Source organism: Cynoglossus semilaevis, chromosome 16, assembly GCF_000523025.1.
Source record: "Cynoglossus semilaevis isolate Cse_v1.0 chromosome 16, Cse_v1.0, whole genome shotgun sequence".
Classification (NCBI taxonomy): domain Eukaryota; kingdom Metazoa; phylum Chordata; class Actinopteri; order Pleuronectiformes; family Cynoglossidae; genus Cynoglossus; species Cynoglossus semilaevis.
Window position 1 is genome coordinate 1,448,350 of NC_024322.1, and position 24,742 is coordinate 1,473,091.

The window sequence follows — 24,742 nt, forward strand, 5'->3', positions numbered from 1 at the left end:
AAGTGGGGGGGGGGGTGGGGGGGTGTACGGGGGGGGTTACAAACATAGACCAAAAATAAAAATTGGAAATATTCTTCCAGTTGTTAAAAGAATACTTAAGAATTTGCTAGATTTGGAATCTAAGCCATGCTGTTTTTTTTTGTTTGTTTTTTTTTCCTAATCAGATAGTTACAGCTGCCTGCAACGACGTTTCAATTGGATGCTAAACGCTGTCAATCACCCCGAACATTTCAATTTGCCTGCTTTATCTTTAAGAACCACTTATCGTTTGAATACCTAGTGATCACTACATCGTGATCAACAAAAAGTAGCTTTTTTTTCCCTATGCGTATGTGTTGAGAAGCGCTTGTTTTTGCTCCAGACCTTCTGCCCTCTGGTGGCTCACTGATGCTTCCAACCTCCTTTCCTGACTTCCTCTTTCAAACAGAACGTCTACTCTCGCCCTCCAACAAAAATCCTTAGTAGCGATACCTTTTCAGCTGGAAGAAATACGCCCACCTAAAAAAAAAAAAAGCCTAGTCTTCCAATTAAAAGAGAAAAAAAAAACAACATTTAAGTGAACTGCATGTGACGGAATCTTTTTGCATGAGGAATGTGCCTGCTTTTGAACTGTAGAGGGCAAACTTTCCTGTTTGTGGCAGCGGGGGTTCAGATGTATTTTACTAAAACGACTACTGTTACAATTCTGAAGATTTACCAGAATGATCTACTGTACAATAATAAAGAAGTGTTCTTTTCTAATATTTCAGACTCATGGAGCGACATTAACGTGAGCCAGGTTTGCGGTAACATGTGTACATACTCCTATGTTGGGATGAGGTAAACCATTTTGAAATCCGATCTTTACGATTACGAACGTTTTACGATGGTGTTTTTGTTTCTGCAACAGGACCCAAAGGTTTACGGACATTTTTGCAGTACAGGAGACCCTCCGTTTATTCCGTCCTCGACCTACGAAACCGACGTTTCAAGGTTATGTTGCCATCTCTCAAGTCTTGTTCTTGTATTCCGACATATTGGGGCTAACACAATGCACACGGGAACTAGCAGGTTAGCGGTGTGGACAGTGTCGCCACCTAGCGCAATACTTTGTCCTTTGTGTTGTTAAATTTTTTTTTTCTTTTCTTTTAAATCTCAAAAAAGTTCAACAGTTTGTAACTTGAACAAGATGAACTACGACAAGCGGAGCGTATAGGCGTAACTGTATATGATTGAGAGAGCGTATGAAGAGATACAAAAAGAAAACGTGACACAGACAAAAGCCTTCTTCAGGTTTGCGTATATTTTCAACAGCGACATTCATTTCATCAGAGCTTCATTGTGGTTTTGAAATAGCTTGGAGTTAACGTGAGGCGTTCAGGGAACCGTTTTCGTCACCACTGTATTGATGCACTTTATGGTTTTACCCGCCAGGTGTCAGTTTTCCCCCCACTTTTTAAAAACAACAAGGCCAAATGTTTAAGAAAATACATTTATTCCGATTAAAAATAGACATGAATAATCCTCACATCTATGTTTTGTGTAGTGACAAGTCAGTGAGCCTCACCTATTGGGATCTGTATTTCTGGATGGGATTTAAATCATAATAATGTCATGACATAGTTGGCGGTTTCAAGTCCGGGTACTTCATCGTTGTTTAAAAAAAAAAAATGTTGTAAATGATTATCCTTGCATTTTTGACAACAGTGCACTTTGAACTTTTATGTGCAAATGATTTTCATCACTGTGTTACACCGTTAGGTTACTGGTGGTGAGGCGGTGAAGAACAGTGGAATGGTCTTTACACTGAACAGCGGACTTTAACCGAGGATCTCAGAATACTTACCTTTGAGAAACACAGTGGATAACAAAAAAAAAAATCCTATTTTATCTGCGCCTACAAAAAAAAAAAAACTTTTCTGCATTAGTTCTCATTAGTTCATCAAGAAGATCTCATGTTCTGCATTAGCATGTAAAACGGATGGTGGTTTCTTCCGTTATGCTGGACTGCATAAAATGATCTCCTCCACAGATGAGAAAATTAATTTGATTTTGTTTTGGAAAAGGAACCTGTTTTGTAAGGAATTGAATTAATCATCCTAAGAGTCTTTTGAGCTGAGGATTACACGTCAGCCTCAAACTCCAGTCGCTCCGGTTCTTCCATGTTCAGGATGGAACAACCAAGTGATGCACAAAGACAAACAAAAGTAGGGAGAAATAAAACGCCTACGGAAGTGAAGAGGGCATTACATTTTCTTTCTATAATTTACCAATCAAGTTCAGTCAGATACAAACACAAATCTGTGCTCATAGTTGAGTATCAGAGAGGAAAACTGAAAACAAACAGCATGGGGAGGAGGAAAATAAACCTCCAAAAATAGATAGATTTTTGTTTATATTTATATATTTATATGTATATATTTTTGAGGTATGTGTCCACAAAAACAACTTAAAGTTTCAAAATAGTCAGTCTTTTTTTTTCCCCCTCCCTCTTCAAATGTGTCCTTACTCTACCTTACCAATGCCTAAAAGAAATGTTATTAATTTTCGTCATCTGTTCAAAATACAAAGCGTAATCCATTGGAAGCTTTGTTGTCCAACAATCCATTATCTTTGTGTCAAAAGTGAAAACCCTCTCAGCGATTAGGGGTCCAGGGAGGCGTAGTCGCCAGCACTGCAGTCTGCTTTCTGCACAAGAAAAGAACCCAAACAAAAAGAAATCCCTTTTTTTTCCGTCTCTGAAGGATGTGAGGGAAATAACCAAGTGAAAAACCTCCCAGCAGCCGCAGGTCCTGCTGTATTTTTCAGCAAGCCAAGCATTGAGGTTCCGGGTTTGGGGAGAACAGAGGTCGACGCAGGTCCAACAAAAAAAAAAAAAAAAAATTCCAACCAAAAAAAAAAAAAAAGTGTTTGTGCATCCAAAAATCTAACCAACAGCATCCCCTTCTGGCGTTTTCAGGTACAGTAGGCTGGCAGTGAACAAAACGTCTGCCCTTCTAGTCACGCTAGGTACTGCTGCATCGCCGTCTTCGCCCTGAGGAAAAAAAAAAAAAAAAAAGCACTGTTAGAAGGTAACTCCGAATGTAAAAGACTGTTCGTAAAAGTGTGGTCGACGAGGACAACATCCTATGGCCGAAAATCAGCATGGAGTACTGGGAAAGAATTAAGAAGCTGAAATCCATGACCTTTGTTTTCCTACAAAAATAAATGAGATAAATCTTCAGATTGTCATAGTGAAGTATAACTTTCCAAACCATTCCCTGAACATGAAGGTTTTGTGTATTTTTCAAAATTCATTGAGTGGGCCGGATTGAAAACACCAAGTGGGCCGGTTTTGGCCTGTGGGCTGTATGTTTGACACACCAGTGTTAAGAGATTTTTTGCTGATTCAGAGGTATGTCGGAATGACACATTTAACCTTACAGGTCAAAATAGCATTGGCTCAAGTCCTTTAGAGTATTGTTGTAAAATGTATAAATGTCTCTATGGACTTTGATGGAGAAGACGGAAAGCATGTCCATTACTCCAGGGCTGGAATCTTCCGATATTTGTTCTCGGCACATTTTACAAACAGCACAGTCACCACAGACTGTGTTTGTTGAGGTGTTGTTTGGAGGCAGTCTTACCGGTCACAGAGGCTGGGGTCAGAGGACTGTGTTAGTTTGTGCAGGATGTCCACGAAGCCCATCTCCCTCAGCTTGTCCTGACGCTCCTGAGAACCTGCACAAGGATAAAAGCAGTTGAGCCAAAAGAAACGTCCCCCGTCCCCCCCCCCGTCCCATCCATCGATCCATCTATTTTTAAATGCCTTCAGGCTGCACTGAACTTTCGATGGACGTCTAGGTCAAACCAGGTTTTTTTTAATTTGGATTTAAATTATGAAATAAATCTTTAACATTTCAGCAGAATCTTTCTCTGCTTCTGTTTTTTTTTTTTTGCCTCACCGTCTTCTTCATTCCAGATCAGGTTGGAGATGCAGTAAGTGGCGGCGAGCTGCAGCTTCACATTTGAGTGACCCTGAGAAGTATTAGAAATCTCTACCGGTTACACATCCAACCAGATAAACAATAACAACAACAACAACAACAGTTGTCTCATGGGACAGGCTAACAGCAGCTGCTCCAAGAAGGTGCTTTTTACCAGGTAATACTTGACTTTCTGCAGCATGTCGTCATTGGTCATGAGGAGTTCTTTAGCCGTGTTTCCATCAGCGATGTTGGCAAGAATACAAAGTGTCTGATGTAAAAAAAAGGAGCAAAGGTCAAATGGTCAGTGTCTCAGCAGCACTTAGCGACTCAATGCTAAAGGATAAGAATAGACAGAACTGAGTGGTGTGAAGGAAAAAAACACCTCACCTGTTCCTTCACCTCTATACTATGCTCTGATTCCAGGATGAGCGTGACCGCCTGCATGATCTGCTTCCCGTGAGAACTCATGATCTGGTCGATGTGCTGAAAATGAAAGAGAAAGATGTTCAGGTGTCCCGCTGCTGCTGCTGCTGCCATTTCTTTTTCAGGTTTGATTGGAATTTACCGTATTTTCCACTTTTTTTTTTTCATCCTTTGGCTGGGTTTGCGACTTACTCTGGTGTAGCTTGCAGTATATAATATAATAAAATATATAATTTCACCTTTGTTATCTTCACACTGGCAGCCGCTAGAGGGCACCATAGGCTTGTGTACCAGTATCTGCTACTCCTGTACCACTGAATATTTCCATGTTCGATATTTTCCTCACAGACAGCCGCTAGAGGGCACTGGTGCGACTTCTACTCTGGAGCGACTTATAGTTTGGATAATACAGCAATTTCTTCAAACGTAATGACGTGAGTTTAATAATGCAGTGTCCAGGTTAAGGGGACTTTGCCCTGAAAGGCAAACTAAGCTTTGGCTTTCAGCTTTGTATTCCGGCCGCCAAACTGTGTTTCTTACCGGTCGTGTAGAAAGCAGATTACGCAGTAATCCCAAGGTCTTCATTAGGACATTGTTGTCAGGGTCCGAGAGCAGACGGAACAACTGTTCTGTACCAAGACAACGTACAATCTCCATCTTTATCTTCTGATCCGCCTGAAACGCCATGTTCTAAACAGATGGATCGTTTAAGTTTTTAAAATTAAACTTTTAGTTTCTTTCCTGGTCTGGTTCCAGACTACGTGAACCATGCTGATCTTACCATCAGAGCCCAGATCCCATTGACTCTCAGTGCTGGACTGTCACTCTTGGTTAAACTGCAGAGTAACTCAATCACCCCTGACTCAAGGATGGGCTGCAGATGAAAAAAAAACAAAGAGTTTTTTTTTATGTCAGTCAGTTGGGATACGTCATGTGTCCAGCAGATTGTTCTGAGTATTCTGCAGTATTCATGTACCTCTTTGCTGGGTGAGTGGGATACGTCATGTGTCCAGCAGATTGAGCTGAGTGCAGTATCCGTGTACCTCTTTGCTGGGTGAAAACTCCAGCAGTAGATTGCATATTGTAGAAGAAGCCATGATCAGGACTTCATCTGGAGCATTCTGTAAAAGCTGTGTACAGAAAAAAAAATCAAGGCCATATTTAATCATTTCTTCACATATTTTTTTTATATTCTTATAGAATTTTCTTTTAAATCTGTCTGGGCGTCAAACTGTTGACCTTCATCAAGGGCTTCCACACTGCATGGTCGTGAAAGCTGGTCCGTAGCTGCTGGACAGACCGTGACAGACTGTGAAGACATCTGGGCAAAAAAAAAAAATAATAACAAAATTACACACTACGTTTTTGGTAGAATTTAATAGATTAACTTATTCAGCATTTTATAGTACCTGACGGCTGCTAATCGGACTTTAATGCTCGATTCTGAAAGACCGCTGACTATCCTGTCCATCATGTTTTCTGTCTCCGTAATCTGGAGAAAGGTAGCCGTTAGCGAAGGTTTACGCGTACAGTTAAAAACTTCATACGGAGTTCCAACTTACCTTTTTTCTAATGTCCTCGTCATTCGAGCCTAAAGACGCGTAAAGTTTGAACGCAGCTTGTCTCAACTCGTGCGCGTGTTTCAGGTCATGATCCAGCTGCAAGTGAGAAAAGTATTCAAAAGTTAAAAATCCATCTGTGGTTCCACGTCGGTGGAATGCCCGTGAAAAGGGACCCACCCTCTTGATGTCAGTGATGGCAGACACAGAGCTGGGGTATTTGAAGTAGTCGGCCAACGTGGCCACGAGGTGATCGGTGGTGCTGGCGATTCTCTGCAGCTCCACGTCAGGCTCCATCAGGTAAGCTAACGTTTCTGCTCCTTCCACTCGCTCCTCCAACAGGTGCTCTTTACTGCACATCCGCACCAGACACGGCAAAGTCTGTTTTAAAACATAAAGTAATGCTTAAGGTAAATGTTATATTTTAAATGTTTATTTTTTGTATCTATCTAATGGATCTATATATTTAAAAAGTGCAGACGTGTGGCACAAAAGCCCTTGACCTTTAAGACGATGCAGTTGTCGTCCGTTCCGATGGCACCTGCTCGACACATGTACGTTAAACTGTTAAACACAAAGACAACAAAGGGTCAACTCTGACACAAAAACAACGTGCAATAACGCTCATGCAGGACCTACCGGGGCTTTTGTTACTAACCATTTGGCTGCTGTTAGCTGCATTTCTATGGGTTGATCCCTTTGCATCATTTTAACAAATACCTGAGCGAGGCGTTCTCCGTCCACCAGCACTGACAAAACAGAAACGACTAATGAATGAAATTGCAGAAAACGCTCGGGATCGAGGTTTCGAAAAAACAGGGGGGAAAAGAACACTCTCTTCACCATTCATCAGTGTCATTGAGACTTGGGTGTTCTCATAGGCCAAGACTGAGAAACACTTTAGCGCCTGCATCCGGACCTGGACAAAAAAAAAAAAAAATTCTTCTTAATGTGGGGGGGCACTTCTATGATTATTATATGATAATAAAAACATGTTGAATATTTTCTTCTTATACAGTGGAACCTCGAGACACAAGCACCTCGGCATACGAGTATTTCGAGATACGAGCAAGCATTCGAGTGAGTTTTTGCTTCGATATACGAGTAAAGATTTGATTCCCTCCCTTCCTTCCTCCGCCACAGATGCCGCCATTAGCCGCTACGGTATCGTCTGTCTCAAGGTAAGAACTCATAATTAAAACTAATTTTATTTTATATCACAGGAATCTTTATATACTATAATTTTTTTGTGTGTATGTCTCGAGATTCCAGATACGAGCACCTCGAGTTACGAGCTCGGTCCTGAAACGGATTATGCTCGTATCTCAAGGTTCCACTGTACTGATATAAGTGGTGTTGACGTAACCTTCAAGGTTTTAACCTCGTTATTTTGGGTAAAGACTGAACAGTCAAACTCGTACCTTATAAAAGGGAGATATCAGCAGAGGGGCAATGTTCTGCACGGCACCGTGGTTGAACAGGACCGTCTGGTGCTCGGGCGTCTGAGGGCATGGAGACACGGTCAACGACGACTCCCGGTGCAATTTGAAATGATTAGTCAATGCATTAAATAATCAACAAATACCTTACAACAGTGAGAGAAGATCTGTGTGATGTACTCCTGGGTCCTCTGTGAGTGGCTCAGTAGGGACATTAGATGAGGAATCACAGTGGGGTCCTTCAAACACGGGTGTACGATAGAATTAGGACAGATAAATCACAGGGTAAGCATGATAATTTATGATAAAAGCAGATTCATCCATTTATTTAAAAAATACTTTTTATGTTTATGTACATATGTACACCTGTTTTAATTGGTGATTAATCCAAATTATGGAATTATTAGTATGGGAAATTATTTAAGTAATATTCATTAGGCTTCTCAACCATTAAAAATAATTACAGCAAACATGAAAAAAAAAATTTTTTCCAATTCGCCTTAGAAACTTGTGACTTCCTTTGTATGCATTCTCACATTTATAGTGGGTTTTTTTAAAGCTGAGAACTTCCAAATTTCAAAAATCTGTTTGTGTATGCACAATAGACAATAAATCTCGAGTCGGCAGCCATGTTTTACCATCAACTTTTGAACCTACAGTGTAGAGCAGCTGCACAGGAGTTACTGGACTAATGAAAACTGTCCTCAGGCATCGTAGACAGGCTTCAATAAAGACTAGGTCTGGACACAAAAGTCCTGCAGGAACAAAACACAAGTGCCATTTAGAACTGCGTCCTAAGGTAAAGGTCGTCGCTGCTACGTCGAAGAGAGTGGCGTTTTCCAACCTTGAAGAAGAGCGGGGATGATGTGACAGTCCACAAGGGACTTGATATTGTTCTCGGTGCCCATGGCGAGACTTCCCAGCACCACTGCACACTCCGTCCTCAGCTCAAGACTGGAGGTGCGCTGTTGGAGCAGGTACAGTAATCTGGAGAGACACACAAAAAAATAACACATACAATCTGGATATAACTGCAACTTCTCCACAGGTGAACATAATCACGAGATGCTACAGTGGAAATGACAGGAGCTGCAGTATGAGCAAGTACAAAGTTTTTCTCACTGTACAGGGATCGACAGAAAAAAAAAACCAGTGTCAGTTTTAGCGTGACGTGATTTGAAAATGATAAGTGCGTGTTGAGAGCAGAAGGAAGGTTTTACAGTGATGTACCTTGGCACAGCTCCAAGAACGATAAGATTGGCCTTCTGCTTGTTGTTTCCAATGACAGCATTCTTCATGTCACTATAAAACCAATGGGAAAAAAAAAAAAATAGAGCGCACAGATCAGATGTTCTTCCTCGTCAAGTATTTTAAATGTTGGCTTCACACTCTAAATCTGTTTAAACATTAAGTACATCAAAGGTTAGTCAATAACAATGCTTCTTGTGTTCTTGTTTTGATCAGGTCTGTGGCCAACTGACAACGCCGTGAGCTACGTATTCCTGTAGATATGCACACACGACTGTGTGTTCTGCTGTACGTTAGGTTTAATTCCCTCCTTGTCTGCTACTGGCCCAGATGATGTGAAATGGCAGGTGAGTGTTAAAAAGTGCAGCTGCAGTAGCTGGCGCTCAAGAAATCAGTCAGATGTTTCGCTCCTGGAGCTTGCAGTATGCTGCCGTAACCAGAGCTAGTCTCTAGTCTTTCCAGTTAAAAATAATTCACAACGTTCACGTCAAAGCAATTGAGAAACGCAGCGAAAGTGAGACAAGCACGGAGAAATTAAGAGTAATAACAACGAGTTCACAATTCACACAAGTACAGCAACATTTCACACTAGAAAGTAAAACAATATTCAATGTCAGGTGTTGATAATTATCCCATACCAGGACTCAAGTTATGCATGAGATTGTGGGACTTACATGACTCCTTGTACAACTTTCTGTGGGTCCGGGTCAAACAATCGGTCCACATAATGGCGACTGGTGGCAGTGACTTCCTGCATTAAACATAAAAGTATAGTAAAGAAACGTAAAAATAAATAACTGTTTAAAACAAAATACCCCAAAATAGCTAAAAGTAGGCCAATTAAGCTGGGAACTCAAGTTAATGGAAACACAGCTAAAAGGTAGCTTCAAAATAGCAATTTTTCAATAAGAAAAACGCAAGATCGATATGTAATGAATTTTATATTTTCTCCAATTTTCATCAGTTATTTAATGTGAAAGCAAAAAAAGTTAAATTTGACTGAACTGCCTCTGCCTTTGTTCTACCTCAAACTTTTAAAACCTGTACTTTGTGTGCACCAGCATGGCTGCAAGTGACCTCAGAGGGCTCTGTTTACCTCTGTGCTAGCTTTAACCAGAACCTTCCACATGACTCAACGGGCACAAACCTCAGTCTGCTGACAACACAGTGATACCACTAGTTTCTGGTTCGCAACAATCAATGGTTAAACACTTTCTGTACATTTATTAAGCTTGTCTGACCTTGTCAGCTACTATTAGGAGGATGTAATGGTTTATCTTCACCAATAAATACAATCTCAAAAATTTTAATTCCCATGTCCAATAAAAATCATTAACTTAATTGAATGAAATATGCTCTCAATGTAGTTCAATTTCAAAAATTATTTAAAAAAAAGACCTCATAGATGTGGGGGGGGGGTTCCAAATTATCCAAGAAATGGCAAGAGAAAACTTGTAAAAATGTTGTTTAGAATTGTATAGTTATCAAATGTACATTGCAAAAGAACAAGACTCAAAACATAGTAGGTTTAATTTCTAAATTAAACCTACTATGCCAGTTTTTAATTATTTTAACTTTTACTGTATTTGACTATTTTTTAATTATTAATGTGCAGCATCGAGTACAGTTTTTTTTTAATTTCTAAATTAAACCTACTATGCCTGTTTTTAATTATTTTAACTTTTACTGCATTTGACTATTTTTTAAATTATTAATGTGCAGCATCGGGTACAGTTTTTATTATTATTGCCGTTTAATTAATTATAGGAAAAGCCTAAATTGAGCAGATAAAGCTATCATTTTAGGTATCCACCAGAAATGCACAACGCTTTAAATGTCATACAGAATATATTTTAGTAGCTTATTTGTTCATGTTCATTTATTGCATGATTACACCTTTTTATACCTCTAAATATTACTTCCGACTGCTATAAATGTACTTTCAGTCAAAAGTCATTAATAAGGGTAACTTACTAAATAGTGATAGCCTCACTGAGCTAGTGTTAGCGAATGCTAACTAGCATAGTTGCTACTCTGTTTAACGAGCTCGTTTCTATATATTTTATGTTTAGGAATAATTATGAGTGGTGCAAATGTTTAGCTTCAATGTATACATTATTCAAATGCATGTCGGGTAATATCTGCACAATCAGCTGTGACAGCAACCCTGTCATGTGTGCTATCAGTTAGCTGCTAACTCATTCCTACTGACACTGACAGCTATTTGTGTTGTTTGATTTGCTCCCCCTTACAGAACGTCGCGGCGGGCAGGCATAAAGAATTGTGCTCACCGTACTCGCGAGTTGGCTGAAAAGGTTCCCGCCCTTGTGGGCAACCTTGGTACACAAAACTAGAACACTACGCGCAGCTTGCGTATGCGCGCCACCCGAGGTTTTGCTCTTGCTACATGTTGCAAATTGCTGTTTTTGAAACTTAGCATCGTAGGTTAACAGCAGCAAACAAACCACCATAGCTCAATTCATTACAGTTATCAAATTTGCCACTTAACAAACCACGAAATGCAGGGGGACACTCACGGACAGCACGCTAATGCGGAGAGGGGCCTCCAACAAGCACGCCATCTCTCTTCCAACGATCGTGCGCCCTTCGGCGCAGCTCCTCGCAGACTCTCCGCCCCCTCCAGACCAGCCGCTGCTAGCTAACGCGGAGTACTTGTGGTTAGTCACGAGGCTGGCGTCGTAGCGGGTGTTTTAAAAGGATAACAGCTGCAACAGTAGGTCCCCATGATAATTATAACAATACCAGAGATTACTCTACCACAGTTAGAAACAGGATATGTCAACTAAATGTGACGAAGTCAGGGACGAAATAACCCACTACACCAATCACAGATGGGTCTTTAAATATAGAAACAACTCATTCAGTTGTGGAACAGAAACTTTTTATAGATTAAGTCATTATATGATGTCAGTCTTTTATCTAAAATATGTGTCTGATGTCATTTTTCAATTACGCGTGCCTTTGGTCTTTACTTCCTATTAACCCAAGCAATTTGCTGAAATGTACCAATTGCTGAAAAATGTGATGAACAAATGAATGTAACAGTTATTTAAATGTACAGGTCACATAGAATTGTCCCGTAGTCACTTGCAATAGGCCACGATAGTGTGTTCGTGTACAGTGGTGTTCGATGTTGTAATTCCCTGGTTCAGGAGTTGAGTGTTTAAATATTAAAGCTTATCATTTAAATCAACATATCTCTGAAAAACAGTTCATACATTTAAAGTAAAAAAGGTGGGGTAAAACTCTTTAATATTTATTTTTTTTATATACTTTGTTATAACTTTGATACTTCACATTGATACACTCAAATATTATTTGATGTTTGTACAGTATTTTATTTTTGGGACGTGATAATAAATGTTAGTATAATGTGAGCCGACTTATAATTTGGATTGGGTTTTGTACAATCAAATATTTTAATCAACGATATGTACATCTTTGTATTTATTCTTCCGCTTAAAATCGTAGTTGCGTTTACGACACTGCGCATGCGCAGAGTCTGGCAGCGGCACGGTGGGAAAATTCAGTCTGTTTGTGTGAAGATTCTTTACCCTTAAAGATGTTTTTCAGAATCGGTTTGTGACTTAACGGCTGGTGGAAGTGAAATACCCGACTTCTCAGTTCGTCCTGTGCCTTGTAAGTTATTATCCAGAAATTGGGTTAGCATTCTAGCTTATTTTTGTCGTGTTTTTGGATAACTCGCTTTACTGTGCTCAATGTGTTAGCCTAGCATTGCTATGACATGTTGCGTTGAGTTTTGTTCACTTTACGAATTTGTTGTCGAAAATGGCGATTAAAGCGGGGGTGAACGATTGAAAATGGCTAAATTTCTGTTGCATGGGTTTTTTTTACACAGTTGTAACTTTGACCTGGAGCGAATAACACGTTTTACGTATTAAAACACATTCGAGCAGGGTTTCTCCCAAACAACCGAGGATATATTTGACATTAACTACGAGTAAGGTAATACATTAAAATACAAAGTGGCGGAAGATAAATGCTAGTAATTTGATTAATATATGGAGGCAAAAGGTAAATATAATTATGAAACCATATCAAATCTTAAAAACCCAATACATTCTAAACTTATATTCGTAAAACATCATAATAGGTATATTTGCAATACGTCTTGTACAACCAAATAAGAATGAAAAGAAGTGGACCTAGGAGGATATCTCGCATTATACATTATCTAAATTTTGACTGTATTGGTTTCTACAAGATGTTTGTTTCACCACATCCGAGAGGAAGTTTTTTAACATGTTTCGTCTTGGAGATGCTGTGTTGCCAGGCATTTTAAGCTTCTGGGAAATCCTATTTTCGTCCCAACGTTAAGCACATACTGTATGTGGTTGGAAGAGCTTGCTGATGCATAGAACATAGCCAAATAGAAATTTAGATAACAACCACTGCTGAAATTACCCAAGCAAGTATTTACATATATATACACTCAGCCATTTTGCTCAATAAATCTAATCCTACATTGGTATAAAATTGGTTTGTATTAATAAAATATTTGTAATTTGATGTGACAAAAAGCATTAAATTTAGGTGTGAGTTGAGGCCCTGATCTAAGAGACAGTAATCAGTATAATTGATAGCTAAACTCCTGAAAATTTCAGCAAATATTTTATCTTTAAAAGGTTTGTAAAAGTTTAGTAATTTCATTTTTGGTTGTACAGTTATCTATTTTTTTATCTATTTTTTTTTTACGTTTACCTTTGTAAAAACAAAATGTTAGCTAAATATATTTAAGTTTCACAACAAAATTAATTTAATTTCTATGGTTGACTTTATTCATAAAACGTTTACACTGCTCGTGAGTGTTGAAACTTTTCCATCTTAATCGCGAGGTTATAAACAAATAAGGCATAATTTGGATCAGTTACTGTACATGTTTATGTAGAAGCAACAACTGTGTTTGTGGATTTTCAGGACTCCCTTTCAGGCAGCATGAAGATTGCTGTGGAGGGCTGCTGCCATGGAGAGCTGGACAAGATCTATGAGACGATTGACTATCTGGAGAAGAAGGAAGGCGTGAAGGTAGACCTGCTCCTCTGCTGCGGAGATTTCCAGGCAGTGAGGAATGAGGGAGACATGAAATGCATGGCTGTTCCTCCAAAGTACAGATCCATGCAGTCGTTTTACAAGTCAGTTCTTTACTTTATTTTTGTTCAGTTTGTGAAAAGTTCCATGGATCATGACATTGACGTTGTACTCGCTGTTGTAGGTACTACTCTGGAGAGAAGAAGGCTCCCATTCTGACAGTCTTCATTGGAGGAAATCATGAGGCTTCCAACCACCTGCAAGAGCTTGCGTATGGAGGCTGGGTGGCACCAAACATTTATTATTTAGGTAAAATCCTGCACAAAAACAAACATGTATATTCTCCTCATACAAAAATAGTTGTTATTTTTAATCAACAACACTGGCTTTTAATCCTGTTTCCAAAAAGAAAGGGCTTGTAAAAACCAGCTGACAATTGTCAAATTGAAATGCACTCTTTCATTCCCTTAGTTCTGTGTCCACAGGTTATGCTGGTGTCATTCGCTTCAGAGGGATTCGAATCGGCGGAATATCAGGAATCTTCAAGTCACGCGACTACAGACAAGGTGACAAATAGATCAAATATGTTCCACTGCCACTCACTGAATAAACAAAGTTGCGCTTCTTGTAATGTTGACGAAGAATGCTTATCTCTGTGTTTTTAAAGGTCACCATGAATTCCCTCCGTACAATCCTGATACTCTCCGAAGTGTTTATCACATCCGAAACATTGAGGTGTTCAAATTAAAACAGGTAAATATCGGATTATGCTAATAAGACAAAGCTACTGTACTGACTCCTAGGTACCTGAAGTTGGACTTAGTGTCGCAAATCAGGCAATTCGTTCAACCTAAAGTCGATAAAATTGTATATAACATTTTGGTTTAAGATATCAAGGAATGTTGGGTCATAGAAACAGACGAAGCGTGTTGCTCCAAACCAGTTTTTCTTCTTCTTCTGGTTAAATTGGTGCCATGCTTGCTTCGCTCACATAAAATTAGAAAGGGTCATAGTGAGATGTGGAAAAATGCAAATACAACAATAACAGCAGTCTGTTCAGCAATATTTTCGCTCCTACAATTGATAATAATTAGGAAATAGATAGATTTTTTTTTACGTTTCTGATCCTCGATAGGTTTTACATTTAATGTTGAAGGAGATGTAAGAAGAAATGTCTACTGGAAGGACATCAATCTGTGGGGATGAAGCCATTCAGCTGCGTTGCGAAACTTTTAAACACTAAACCAACTTAATACCTTCAAATAATATTGTTCTACAAACATATTTTGGGACACATGTGACTTAGCTGTGAACAATATTAGGTATTTCTATGCTTTGTCCAACCATTATTCTGAATGACTACATTTTTTTATTGTGTGTGTTTTTTTTTTCACACCACTAAGATCCAGATGCCTATAGACATTTTCATGAGCCATGATTGGCCTCGTGGAATCTACCACTACGGAAACACAAGAGAACTGCTGCGTAAGAAAAAGTTTTTGCGCCAGGAAGTGGAGTCCAACCTTCTGGGAAGTCCTGCAGCTGAAGAGCTGCTGGGCCACCTGCAACCAAACTACTGGTTCTCTGCTCATCTTCACGTCAAGTTTGCTGCCGTGATGCAGCATCCGGTGAGACGTTTGATGTTTTCAGAAGACAACATTTCAAATACTTATCCCATTTACTCAACCAAGTGACTTCTCTTTGCAGCCTAAAGGTAACGCTGCCCCACGAGTGACCAAGTTCCTGTCTCTGGATAAGTGTTTGCCGTACAGGGAATTTTTACAGGTGAGAGGATGTTTTTTTTTGTTTGTTTTTTTTTTTTTTGACTTGATCCCCTCGGACCCAAAGCTTTTGTTGAATTTTTAAATAACTTAGGCTCTTGTGTGACAGATTGTGGATGTTCCCGATAGAGCAGGTTCCTCCGAGGGTCTTGAATACGATCCCGAATGGCTTGCTATCCTAAAATCCACGAACATTTTGCAGAGGACCGACCCATACCCCTGGAACCCACCAGAAAACAACGGCCTTCATGAGCGGTAAAGAGGAAAACTATAGACGTAAACATAAACATTGGTCAAGAGTGAGAATTTTCTTTTCTAGCTAGAAGTTAGCATTGATGTAAGTTCAATTAAGGCAAAATTATTATTCATTATAAAGGAGATGGCTTATAAAACAATCACCCCAAAAGTCGTCTCCAAAGAAATATATTTCAAGGTCCAAAAAGCCTACTTTGAAAAATCATGAAAACCAGCAAGAAATAATTCGTAAAATATTCGTGGTTAATGTTGAGGTTCATCCTGCGTTGGGTTAAATTCGAACATTGTCCAAAAAAAAGTCCAAAAATGACTCGGCATTTGTGGTTGACATTTCACCTCCGTCTGTCAGGTGGAACTTCTCAGCTTCAGAGGCTGACATGATGCAGGTGATGGAGGACCTGAATGGTGAACTCGCCATTCCAGAAAACTTCAGCCGCACAGTGATACCCTATGACCCAAACAACCCTCGGCCTAAAACTACAGCCAGCTTTAACACCAACCCTCAGACCACGGAGCTTTGTGCCACACTTGGACTCTCGGATCTCTACGCAAAGGCTGGACAGAGACGACATGAACTTGAGAAACTCCAGTCCAGCACTGGAGGAGAAGAGGATGAGGACGAAGATGAAAACAGCCTTGGCAGCGGAGAAGAGCCCAGTGAGTATCCAACTGACACATCAGGACTGTCGAATTCGTTTAATCCCGATGAGATCACAATAGAGGACGAGTGGGAAGAAGAAGAGGAGGGGGACGAAAAGGAGAAAGACGCTGAGGTGGCGAAAGGCGGCGATAAAATACCTCAAGTCCACACCCCGAGCCGCATGATTTTACCCGACCCCAAAGCTGACATTTCACCCATTCATCTTTGCTCCATGAACCTGCCTCCTCCGTCACACTCCACCCCGACATCCAGTCTCTGTGAATCGGCTGCAGATAAGGGCGAGCTCTGTGACGATTTGGACGTGTCTCCTGCACGTTTCCTAAAACGCACCAGTCTCGAGACGGCAGTTTCCGGCAGCAGGGAAACGATTCCCAAAATCAAGCGCAGGAATCAGGTGATCTACGCAGCAGCAGACGAGGAAGACGAGGGTGAAAATTAAAACAAGAGGCACACAGGTGAGGACTCTGTTAGTTTCTGTTGCTTTATGAAAGGCTCGTTTATGAATTTACAGCCGGACTTTTCTACAGTCAACAATACCAGCTTACTGATGTCAACTTAGTGTGGGGTAATTTACAAGGTTTTCAGTCTGAATAGAATCAGATTTTTCTATTTTGAAATCAAACGAACAATAGCAATCTGATATTTCTATTGTGTTTTACATTATTTTTCTTTTAAAGGAAGTTTGTTCTGGTGCTTCATTTTATATGGTTGGGACTCCCAGTCAGCGTTGGTTGTGCTGCCTGCGCCCTCTGTGGTCAAAACCCTTAAGGCACAGTTGTCGACTGTGAGAAGTGACAACCTATCAGAATTTGATCCAGCCAGCGTCTGCTGTACCTTAAAGATTTTGACAACTTTGTTTTGCGCAGTTCGACAGCCACCTAAAAATTAGTTTATTTCCTTCACCAAAGTCCGTGAAAAATCAGTGAACCCATTTGAACTTAGTGACGGAGGAAGCAATGGAAGCAGACAAACTTCATATGAGGTATTTTTTTTAACATTATATAAGCTGAAATTTTGGCAATTTTATGTCAGAGCACGACAAATGTTGTTGATCCACTGCTTCTTCCACAACTAAAATAAATGTTTTATTGTATAATCTCTGATTTTCTCAATGGACTTTGGTTCAAGGCAGTAAATTATTCTTCCGTTGTGCCCTGTAGCTTTATTTTATTTAAAGAAAAGACAAACATTATTGATTAAAATCATGAATTAATCCTTAAGGGAAAGTAAACTTTTTGGTTAACGAGGTCTCTTACCATTAAAATGAAGATGACTAAATTTTACATTTTAAGTTCCATTCATGATTAATCTGGACCTGTGATTGAGAAAAATAGGCCTTTTTGTTATATTACTTGTCATGGTTACAGTGTAAAATATTCTCCTGGAGTCATACATGTAGTGTAAGATCTGATAACATGGGGGGGAAAGGGTTAAAAACAAATATCAAATTGATCCTTAAAAATACCTGAAGCAGACTGAACCAGTACATTTTTATTTCTACAAAATCACAGCTGTCAGATGTTTTTCTGTTTCAATTCTGATTGATTTTTTTTTTAAAGAAAAAAATGTATTTTATTAAACCGATAAAATTTTTAGACAACAACAGATTTTTGTTTTGGAGTTCTGTGTTTTATTTTTTATTTTTTTTTATACATGTGTAACATCCAAAACAAGAGCAACGATTAAAGAGACTGTAAAGTGACAAGAAGTTGCACCCACCCTTATCTTCGTATTCATGAGTAAATTGTCAATACCTTCCTTATTAGCCACAGAGCCTCTCCCACATTCATTTACAGATTTGCTGAACACTTTACAATCTTTAACATTTAAAGAACACTGAACCCATGCGCCATCACCGTTGACTGATAACTGATGATCTTTGAAAGGGTAAGAAGCTTGATAAAATGTCTTTTTTTTTTTTTTTTTCAAATTTGTATGCCTGCTCCTCAAGTTGCTGCTTAATCTGTTAAACTGTTTTTTTTAAACTGTCAACGAATCCATGGAGAAAATTTTAGCTTAAAAAAAAGACACAGAAGCTGCTGCTTTCACTGCTGTGTTACATCTTCGGCAAGTGTCACTGAGGTGAATTCAAATATGCGATTTTTAATCTCGCGTAATAATATATTTAACTTACTGTTGAAAGCAGCAGTGGCCACTTTGTGTTGCGGTGTAAAATTTGTGGTTAAAAAATACCCTTGAGATTTAAGTATTAATGCATTTTTAAGACTTTTTTTTTTTGTTGTGTTCTGATATTTTATTTTAAACATGTAGCTATTTCTGCCCCATTACGCCAGTTTTGCAACAGCTGACAGAAACCATGTGGATTCCAACAGAGTGCTAAAATTGAGTTTGGTTGTTTAGTTTCTGAGTGTGCCTTGAAAGAGTCTCGGTGACTCTGGAGAGGGAGTCAAAACAGAACAACAATTTGACATACTGCTTGATTGAAGTGTCTGGGTTTCGATCTGGTATGACATCAGGGGGTTTCAGGACGCTAAGTGTTAACACACTTAAAACCCCCTGATGGGTTATTTCTGTGTGTTGATTTATTTTTGGCAGTCACTAAACTTCATGTAATGTGGTACTACTTTGTCACGATGTTTTTTTTTTGTTTTTTTTTTATTTTAAACACAAACACAGCAATGGAAGTGGTTTCAATCAGTGTTCAATAATGCAACACCCCGCTCTACTAGCGCTGTTACGTTTCCAAACAGATTTTCATGCCACTTCCAACATTCGGCAGCCTTCCAGATAATTAGCTCCAGAGTCTTTTGACTCCAAAAATCCAACAATATTTCAGATGCCTTGGTATCCCGGTGCCTTCAACACCTGGATGATAATGAGGAAATTGAAATATACCTAAAGACATTTACCTGCAACAAACCTGTTTGATTGATTGAACAAAAAACAGGATTTCGTTACATTTGCTTCCAACGGTGCCATGACAAGTTGAAGCTCCACAAAATAATCAGCCGCCACACAAGACAAACGTATGGGTCAAAGGTCTCGTGTGAAATCTGCGCCGGGCTTTCAACACTAGAATTGCAGGCAGCTAACAATGTTGTACTTTAACACTAATATTTTCAGCAACCCGGTGATTAAAATGTAGTTTAGGTTGAACTGGAATATTTTGTAAGTTTGGAACCTTCTCAGCTACGTTTGGGGCCAAACCCCACGACTTTAGAGAAAGCTCTACCATTGTTTGTATTTTTTTCAACGTTGTAACACAGTACCTTCCCTTATGAGTAGCTGTCAGTTAAATATGTGCGGGATAAAAATTGAATTGAAGAAAATTGAACAGAAACATTGGAAGTAATTTATATGGAGGTTTTTACAATGGGGGTGGGGGAAGTCGGGGATGAAATAAATTAGAAATGGTGAAACAAATTTAAAAACATAACTCCTACGAATGTTTGTTCTTTATTTACACCAGGCTGTAGCTGTTAATCCTTCTGTAGTGACCCAATTTTTTTTTTTAGGCAAACTATTTCCCAATATTTACACACCAACCTCACACTAGTGTCGGATCTTGCTGATATTACGTCTGGAATTGAAAACCCGCCTGTGAGATGGAAATCCCTTCCCCTCCATCAACGTTCTCTGTCTTTCCTCTTCAACTTCTGCCTCGTTTCTATGACTGGAGGGGGGAGTGGAGTGTTAGGTGAGGAGACGCTTGGGATTCTCTTCAACGCCCTCAGGTTGAGTGAAAAGGGCAGGGAGGACGATTGTAGGTCTGCGGTGGTGGTGGTGTGGATGCTGGGGTACCAGGGTTTTGGTTTTGCTGCGGTTCGGGTCTAGTTTCCTCCGCAGCAGGCTCGGGTGGAGTGGGCATCGGGGTCCTGCAGATTGACTCCACGATGTCGTGCTGCATGTGTCGGGTTTTGGGTGTCTGTTTTTGGCATCTTCTTCGCTGTTTGTACGAGATAAAAAAATAGTAAAAATACTATTGACCACAAACTGATTAGCAGCTTCATAGCATGACTCATGTCCTTTGTCTCGCTGTTTAAGTAAAAGGGGATAGAATTCACTGTTTTCTTTCTTGCTTGCAATGCTTTTAGGTTCACTTTTAGGTACTTTGACAAGTTTTAAAAACTTGTCAAAGTATTTCTTGATGCTTTTAGGTTCACAGTACTTTGCTGTGGACATGCACGGTCTCCCAAATGCGTTCTGACCGTTGTGTTGTTTTAGCTGGACCAACATGTGTTTATGAACATCGGTAACGGTAATGCATTAAAAGTGACAATAGCTCACCAATGGCCAGGAAGAGCTCATTGACGTTCATGGCTGTCTTAGCAGACGTCTCCATGAAGAGCAGGCCGGTGTCTTCAGCATACGTTTGCGCTTCCTGCAAAAAAACCAACAAAAAACAGACAGAACATGAGCAATAACAACAGACAATTCAACATCAAGATTCAGAAACAGTTTCTTGGACTGTTTACATTTGTCACTTCCACCATGTTTTTATGTATATTTACCTTTAGTTTCTATTTAGCACAATTTTGTTTTGCACTAGTTATATATATATATATATATACATATATACACATATATATACACATATATATACACATATATATACATATATACATACATACACATACATATATACATACATACACATACATATATACATACATACACATACATATATACATACATACACATACATATATACATACATATACATACATATACATACATATATATATATATATGTATATGTATATATATATATATATATATAGCCATACCTCAAATTACTCATGGCCTACAAGTTGTGTACTGTGTACTCCGGTTGCCAGGCAACGACCTTTCGTTGCCAGACTCACTGTTTTTTTTTTGTTTTTTTGTGCAATGACGATAAACCACGTCTAAGCCTATTCTAAAAATGCATCGACAATCCAGTTATACCGTCCTGTTGTATGGGCATATATCGGACATCAGCCAGCCGCTCTGATGACATCATACAACAACGTCAACCTCAGCCGTTAATAAAGACTGCAGCTAATTTACAAGAAGAGTTCCTTTAAGCCAGCATTCACACTTTTTATGACATGTCGTCTTGTGATCTGGAGTCTCGGGATTCTTGTTTTATGCAAATTTCTGCTATTTGACAAACGGCTTTAAAGGAAAGGTATTTTAGAAACAAACGAAATGGTTTTTTTTATGCTAAGCGACGTGTACTGTAGATCACAGACCGTATTGACATAGTTATCTACACGTTCTTTACTATCTTTTGAATGTGACTGAATCGGTGTTCATACCCGAGGACATCCATCTCTTATCTTAGGACAACTATGTGAAATATAAACGCTGATGACACCATTTTGCTCGTTACCTCATATTCTACTAGTCTCTTCTCTGACAGGTCGGCCTTGTTTCCAGCCAGAGCGATAACAATGTTGGGACTCGCCTGTCTCTGCAGCTCCTTCACCCAGGCTTTGGCTCTTTCAAACGTCTCCTGCACAAACGTACCAGAAACAAACACAAACAAAGAAAAAGGTATGTAAAAAAAAACGGCACTACTTATGATGTTATAAAAATATTTTATAACAGGCATGGGCAAACTCTTTGACTTGCGGGTCACAATTGTACTAAAATTGACAAATGACATGTAAAAGTCCTGAATAAAGACTAAAATGCTTTAATAATTTTCCACGCCACCTATTGGGGAAACCTGGGTATTGCAGAGAAAAGGCAGAAGTATAATGGTTGAAGAGTTCTGTTAGGCACCTGGATGTGAAATTTTCTCAGTGAAGACGTTTCGCCTCTCATTCAAGAGGCTTCTTCAGTTCTAACCGGTGGTGGGGAGTACAGCAAATATCTACTCTAGGTGTGACAAAGAATAAAACTACTTCAGCTCCCTCATGGGTGGGTGGGCCGTTGGGGTCAACTGGGAAAGTGTAGACAGTCGGACAGTTAGGAGTCTGATGGGTCGTTGTGATCCTCATCAGAATAGTTTCTAGAATCTTTTGGGTATTGTTCCTAAGAGAACTTTATATGTGGGTGATAGGCTGTGTCTTAGCCCACCTCTTCTGTTGACGTATAATGATTATTTAAATAAATAATATAAATTTCATTAATTTTTTTTTTTTCCAAATTACATAATTTGGAAAAATCGATGGGTCGTTGTGATCCTCATCAGAATAGTTTCTAGAATCTTTTGGGTATTGTTCCTAAGAGAACTTTTTTACCCAAATTCCATAATTTGGAAAAATCTGGCGGGCTGGATTATAAAGCTGAACGGTCCGCATCCAGCCCCCGGGCCTTAGTTTGCCCATGCCTGCTTTATAATTTCATTAATTAATCATTCATATCCATAAACACCCCTCAGCTCTTTAGCTAATTTACATTACAGTTACAATACAAAATTTTTGATGTGCACTTTATGCAGCAAGACACAATTTCCTGGTAGGTGAAAAAGTTTACCGGTTTGGTTATATCAAAGACAACGATGGCAGCCTGGGCTCCACGGTAGTACATAGGAGCCAGACTGTGGTATCGCTCCTGCCCTGCGGTGTCCCAAATTTCAAACTTCACCGTGGTGTCGTCCAGACACACTGACTGGGCCAGGAATGCAGCTAGACAGGGGGAATAGATAACAGACAACAGGGTGATGTGGTATATTGACAGGATATCTGAGTGTTAGCCGGAAAAGCAATAATCAAACATCGGCAGTATTGGCTGAAAAATATATAAAAAAAAACTGATCAATTTGCTAAATGCTTATTATGTACGTTGTTAAATTCCCCCCCCTGCACTTCCTTACACTGCGTTGTTTCGATCGTCCTCACCTCCAATGGTGGTCTCCTGAAACTCATCGAACTGTCCCTTGACGAAGCGCAGCACTAGGCTGGACTTCCCCACGGCCATGTCGCCCAGCAGCACCAGCTTGAACTGGCAGATCTTGGTCTGCGGCAGAGAACCATTGGTGCGGCCTCCGCTCCCTCTGGTGCTCATAGTGGCCCAAGTAGCAGACGGGACGGTGAGGACTGGGCCTCCTCCGCAGAGGACACTGGGGCTTTTAGTCGGTCACTGTCCTCCCAAAACAAAACTGACTGCAGTTCACTCTTGGTGTACACAGCCTGTTATTTCTCTGTTTTGTCTGTGTAAAGACATTAAAAGGCAGATTATTAGGACTTTATAATGTAATAAAGATTATTGTAATTCTGATCCTGACAATGAACCGCTGCTAAATTGAGATTAGCTGCCCAACAGGACTGTTGAGGCTTTGATAAAAGAGTCTTTGATCAAGTGCAGATGGAGTAAGTAACCACGTAGAATGTGGAGAACTGAGCACGTAATAGATTACTTGAATATTACAAAATAAAAGAATAGGTTGGTGTATCTTGACGGATAACAAAAATGTATAATATTTCAAATAATTTGTAATCAAGTTGACCCATTGCAATTAAAACAGGAAAATACCAGTACCTTAATGGCCGACAATCTACCACAACATAGACAAATGTTATTTTTGTTGTCGTTGTTGTTGTTTTTTTAATGCTAATCACACAATTATTTTGGTGAAACCCACAGAAGGAAATCTGCTACATGTTATTCCAAACTAGGCCAAAGAATGCTAAACATGCCTACAAATAGTTAAGTCAGCAACGCTTTTTTTTTTACCATAACTGTTTGAGTAAATGGACAAACAAAGAGAAATATTAGCCAAAATATTAACATTTAACTGAAGTGTAACCAGAACAAAGCTGACGAACAACATGTGTTAGTTCAGAAACAGATTCTAAAACATTCCGTTATGTTAAAAGAACTTGTCAGTGTGAACGGTATACTGAAAACAGTGCCTTTCTAATAACATGTACATGAATCTGTCTCTGTCTCTTTTGTCTTTCCCTGTAGCAATATGCTGCAATTATTTTTAATGCTGCTGTGGCAGTGTTACTTTTCTTTTTAAAAAGAAATATTAAAATAATATATGATCGTATTTTTTTTACTGTAATAATACGTTACTGACAGGTCGGTGCCGTTGCGGGTGCGCGTGGCTTGTCTGAAATAATGTTATCTCATCTTCAGTGTCTATCTGTGTTACTGTATTGCTAACGGGACAGAGCTCAGCTCTGAATCAACAAAAACCAGGAATTCACATTTGGACGTCGAAATAAAAGCACTAGTTCTGTGTTTTCACTTCCAAGGCTACAGAGAGAGAAAATAGTGGTATACTTACCGTTTGAAACTGTGGTTTCGGTGTCGGAGCTGAGGTTTCAGTGTGTTGACAGTTTTCGGTTTTCAGCTGGTAGGAAGAAAAACCCTTAACACATTTCCTGTACAGCGATGCGCATGCGCAGTGACTGACGCATCGTCAAAATCTATGTGGAAGAACCGCATTTACCAGACAGCA

General features: G+C 39.4%; 3 protein-coding genes across 8 annotated transcripts; 1 reads left to right on the forward strand and 2 right to left on the reverse strand.

Annotated features, from left to right (window-relative positions):
* Positions 1 to 312: 312 nt before the first annotated feature.
* armc8 (armadillo repeat containing 8) lies at positions 313 to 11,285 on the reverse strand. 5 transcript variants are annotated; one of them, XM_008327857.3, is made up of 22 exons: positions 11,154 to 11,285; positions 9,291 to 9,367; positions 8,599 to 8,670; positions 8,213 to 8,355; positions 8,026 to 8,123; positions 7,515 to 7,607; positions 7,351 to 7,431; positions 6,773 to 6,848; positions 6,588 to 6,678; positions 6,433 to 6,493; positions 6,110 to 6,310; positions 5,933 to 6,028; positions 5,780 to 5,862; positions 5,610 to 5,691; positions 5,414 to 5,500; positions 5,152 to 5,244; positions 4,911 to 5,060; positions 4,335 to 4,430; positions 4,120 to 4,215; positions 3,924 to 3,996; positions 3,606 to 3,699; positions 313 to 3,013 (listed from the first exon to the last, which is right to left on the reverse strand). In XM_008327857.3, the coding sequence occupies exons 1-22, from the start codon at positions 11,196 to 11,198 to the stop codon at positions 2,980 to 2,982; spliced, it is 2,022 nt and encodes a 673-aa protein (XP_008326079.1). In that variant the 5' UTR covers positions 11,199 to 11,285; the 3' UTR covers positions 313 to 2,979. The 5 variants fall into 5 exon arrangements, with proteins under 5 accessions (XP_008326079.1, XP_016895456.1, XP_016895454.1 ...); XM_017039967.2 differs by having other exon boundaries at positions 6,588 to 6,696; XM_017039965.2 differs by having other exon boundaries at positions 6,588 to 6,696; positions 11,130 to 11,232.
* Positions 11,240 to 18,516, forward strand: dbr1 (debranching RNA lariats 1). Of its 2 annotated transcripts, none has more exons than XM_025063597.1 (9): positions 11,240 to 11,350; positions 13,576 to 13,790; positions 13,871 to 13,995; positions 14,172 to 14,252; positions 14,354 to 14,439; positions 15,090 to 15,314; positions 15,394 to 15,471; positions 15,577 to 15,722; positions 16,072 to 18,516. In XM_025063597.1, the coding sequence occupies exons 2-9, from the start codon at positions 13,594 to 13,596 to the stop codon at positions 16,820 to 16,822; spliced, it is 1,689 nt and encodes a 562-aa protein (XP_024919365.1). In that variant the 5' UTR covers positions 11,240 to 11,350; positions 13,576 to 13,593; the 3' UTR covers positions 16,823 to 18,516. The 2 variants fall into 2 exon arrangements, with proteins under 2 accessions (XP_024919365.1, XP_008326078.1); XM_008327856.3 differs by lacking the exon at positions 11,240 to 11,350 and adding an exon at positions 11,975 to 12,276 and having other exon boundaries at positions 16,072 to 18,408.
* A 106-nt stretch (positions 18,517 to 18,622) lies between these two features.
* Positions 18,623 to 24,700, reverse strand: rab5b (RAB5B, member RAS oncogene family). The gene is made up of 6 exons (XM_008327855.3): positions 24,569 to 24,700; positions 23,175 to 23,485; positions 22,810 to 22,961; positions 21,719 to 21,841; positions 20,632 to 20,725; positions 18,623 to 20,290 (listed from the first exon to the last, which is right to left on the reverse strand). The coding sequence occupies exons 2-6, from the start codon at positions 23,338 to 23,340 to the stop codon at positions 20,175 to 20,177; spliced, it is 651 nt and encodes a 216-aa protein (XP_008326077.1). The 5' UTR covers positions 23,341 to 23,485; positions 24,569 to 24,700; the 3' UTR covers positions 18,623 to 20,174.
* Positions 24,701 to 24,742: the final 42 nt, after the last annotated feature.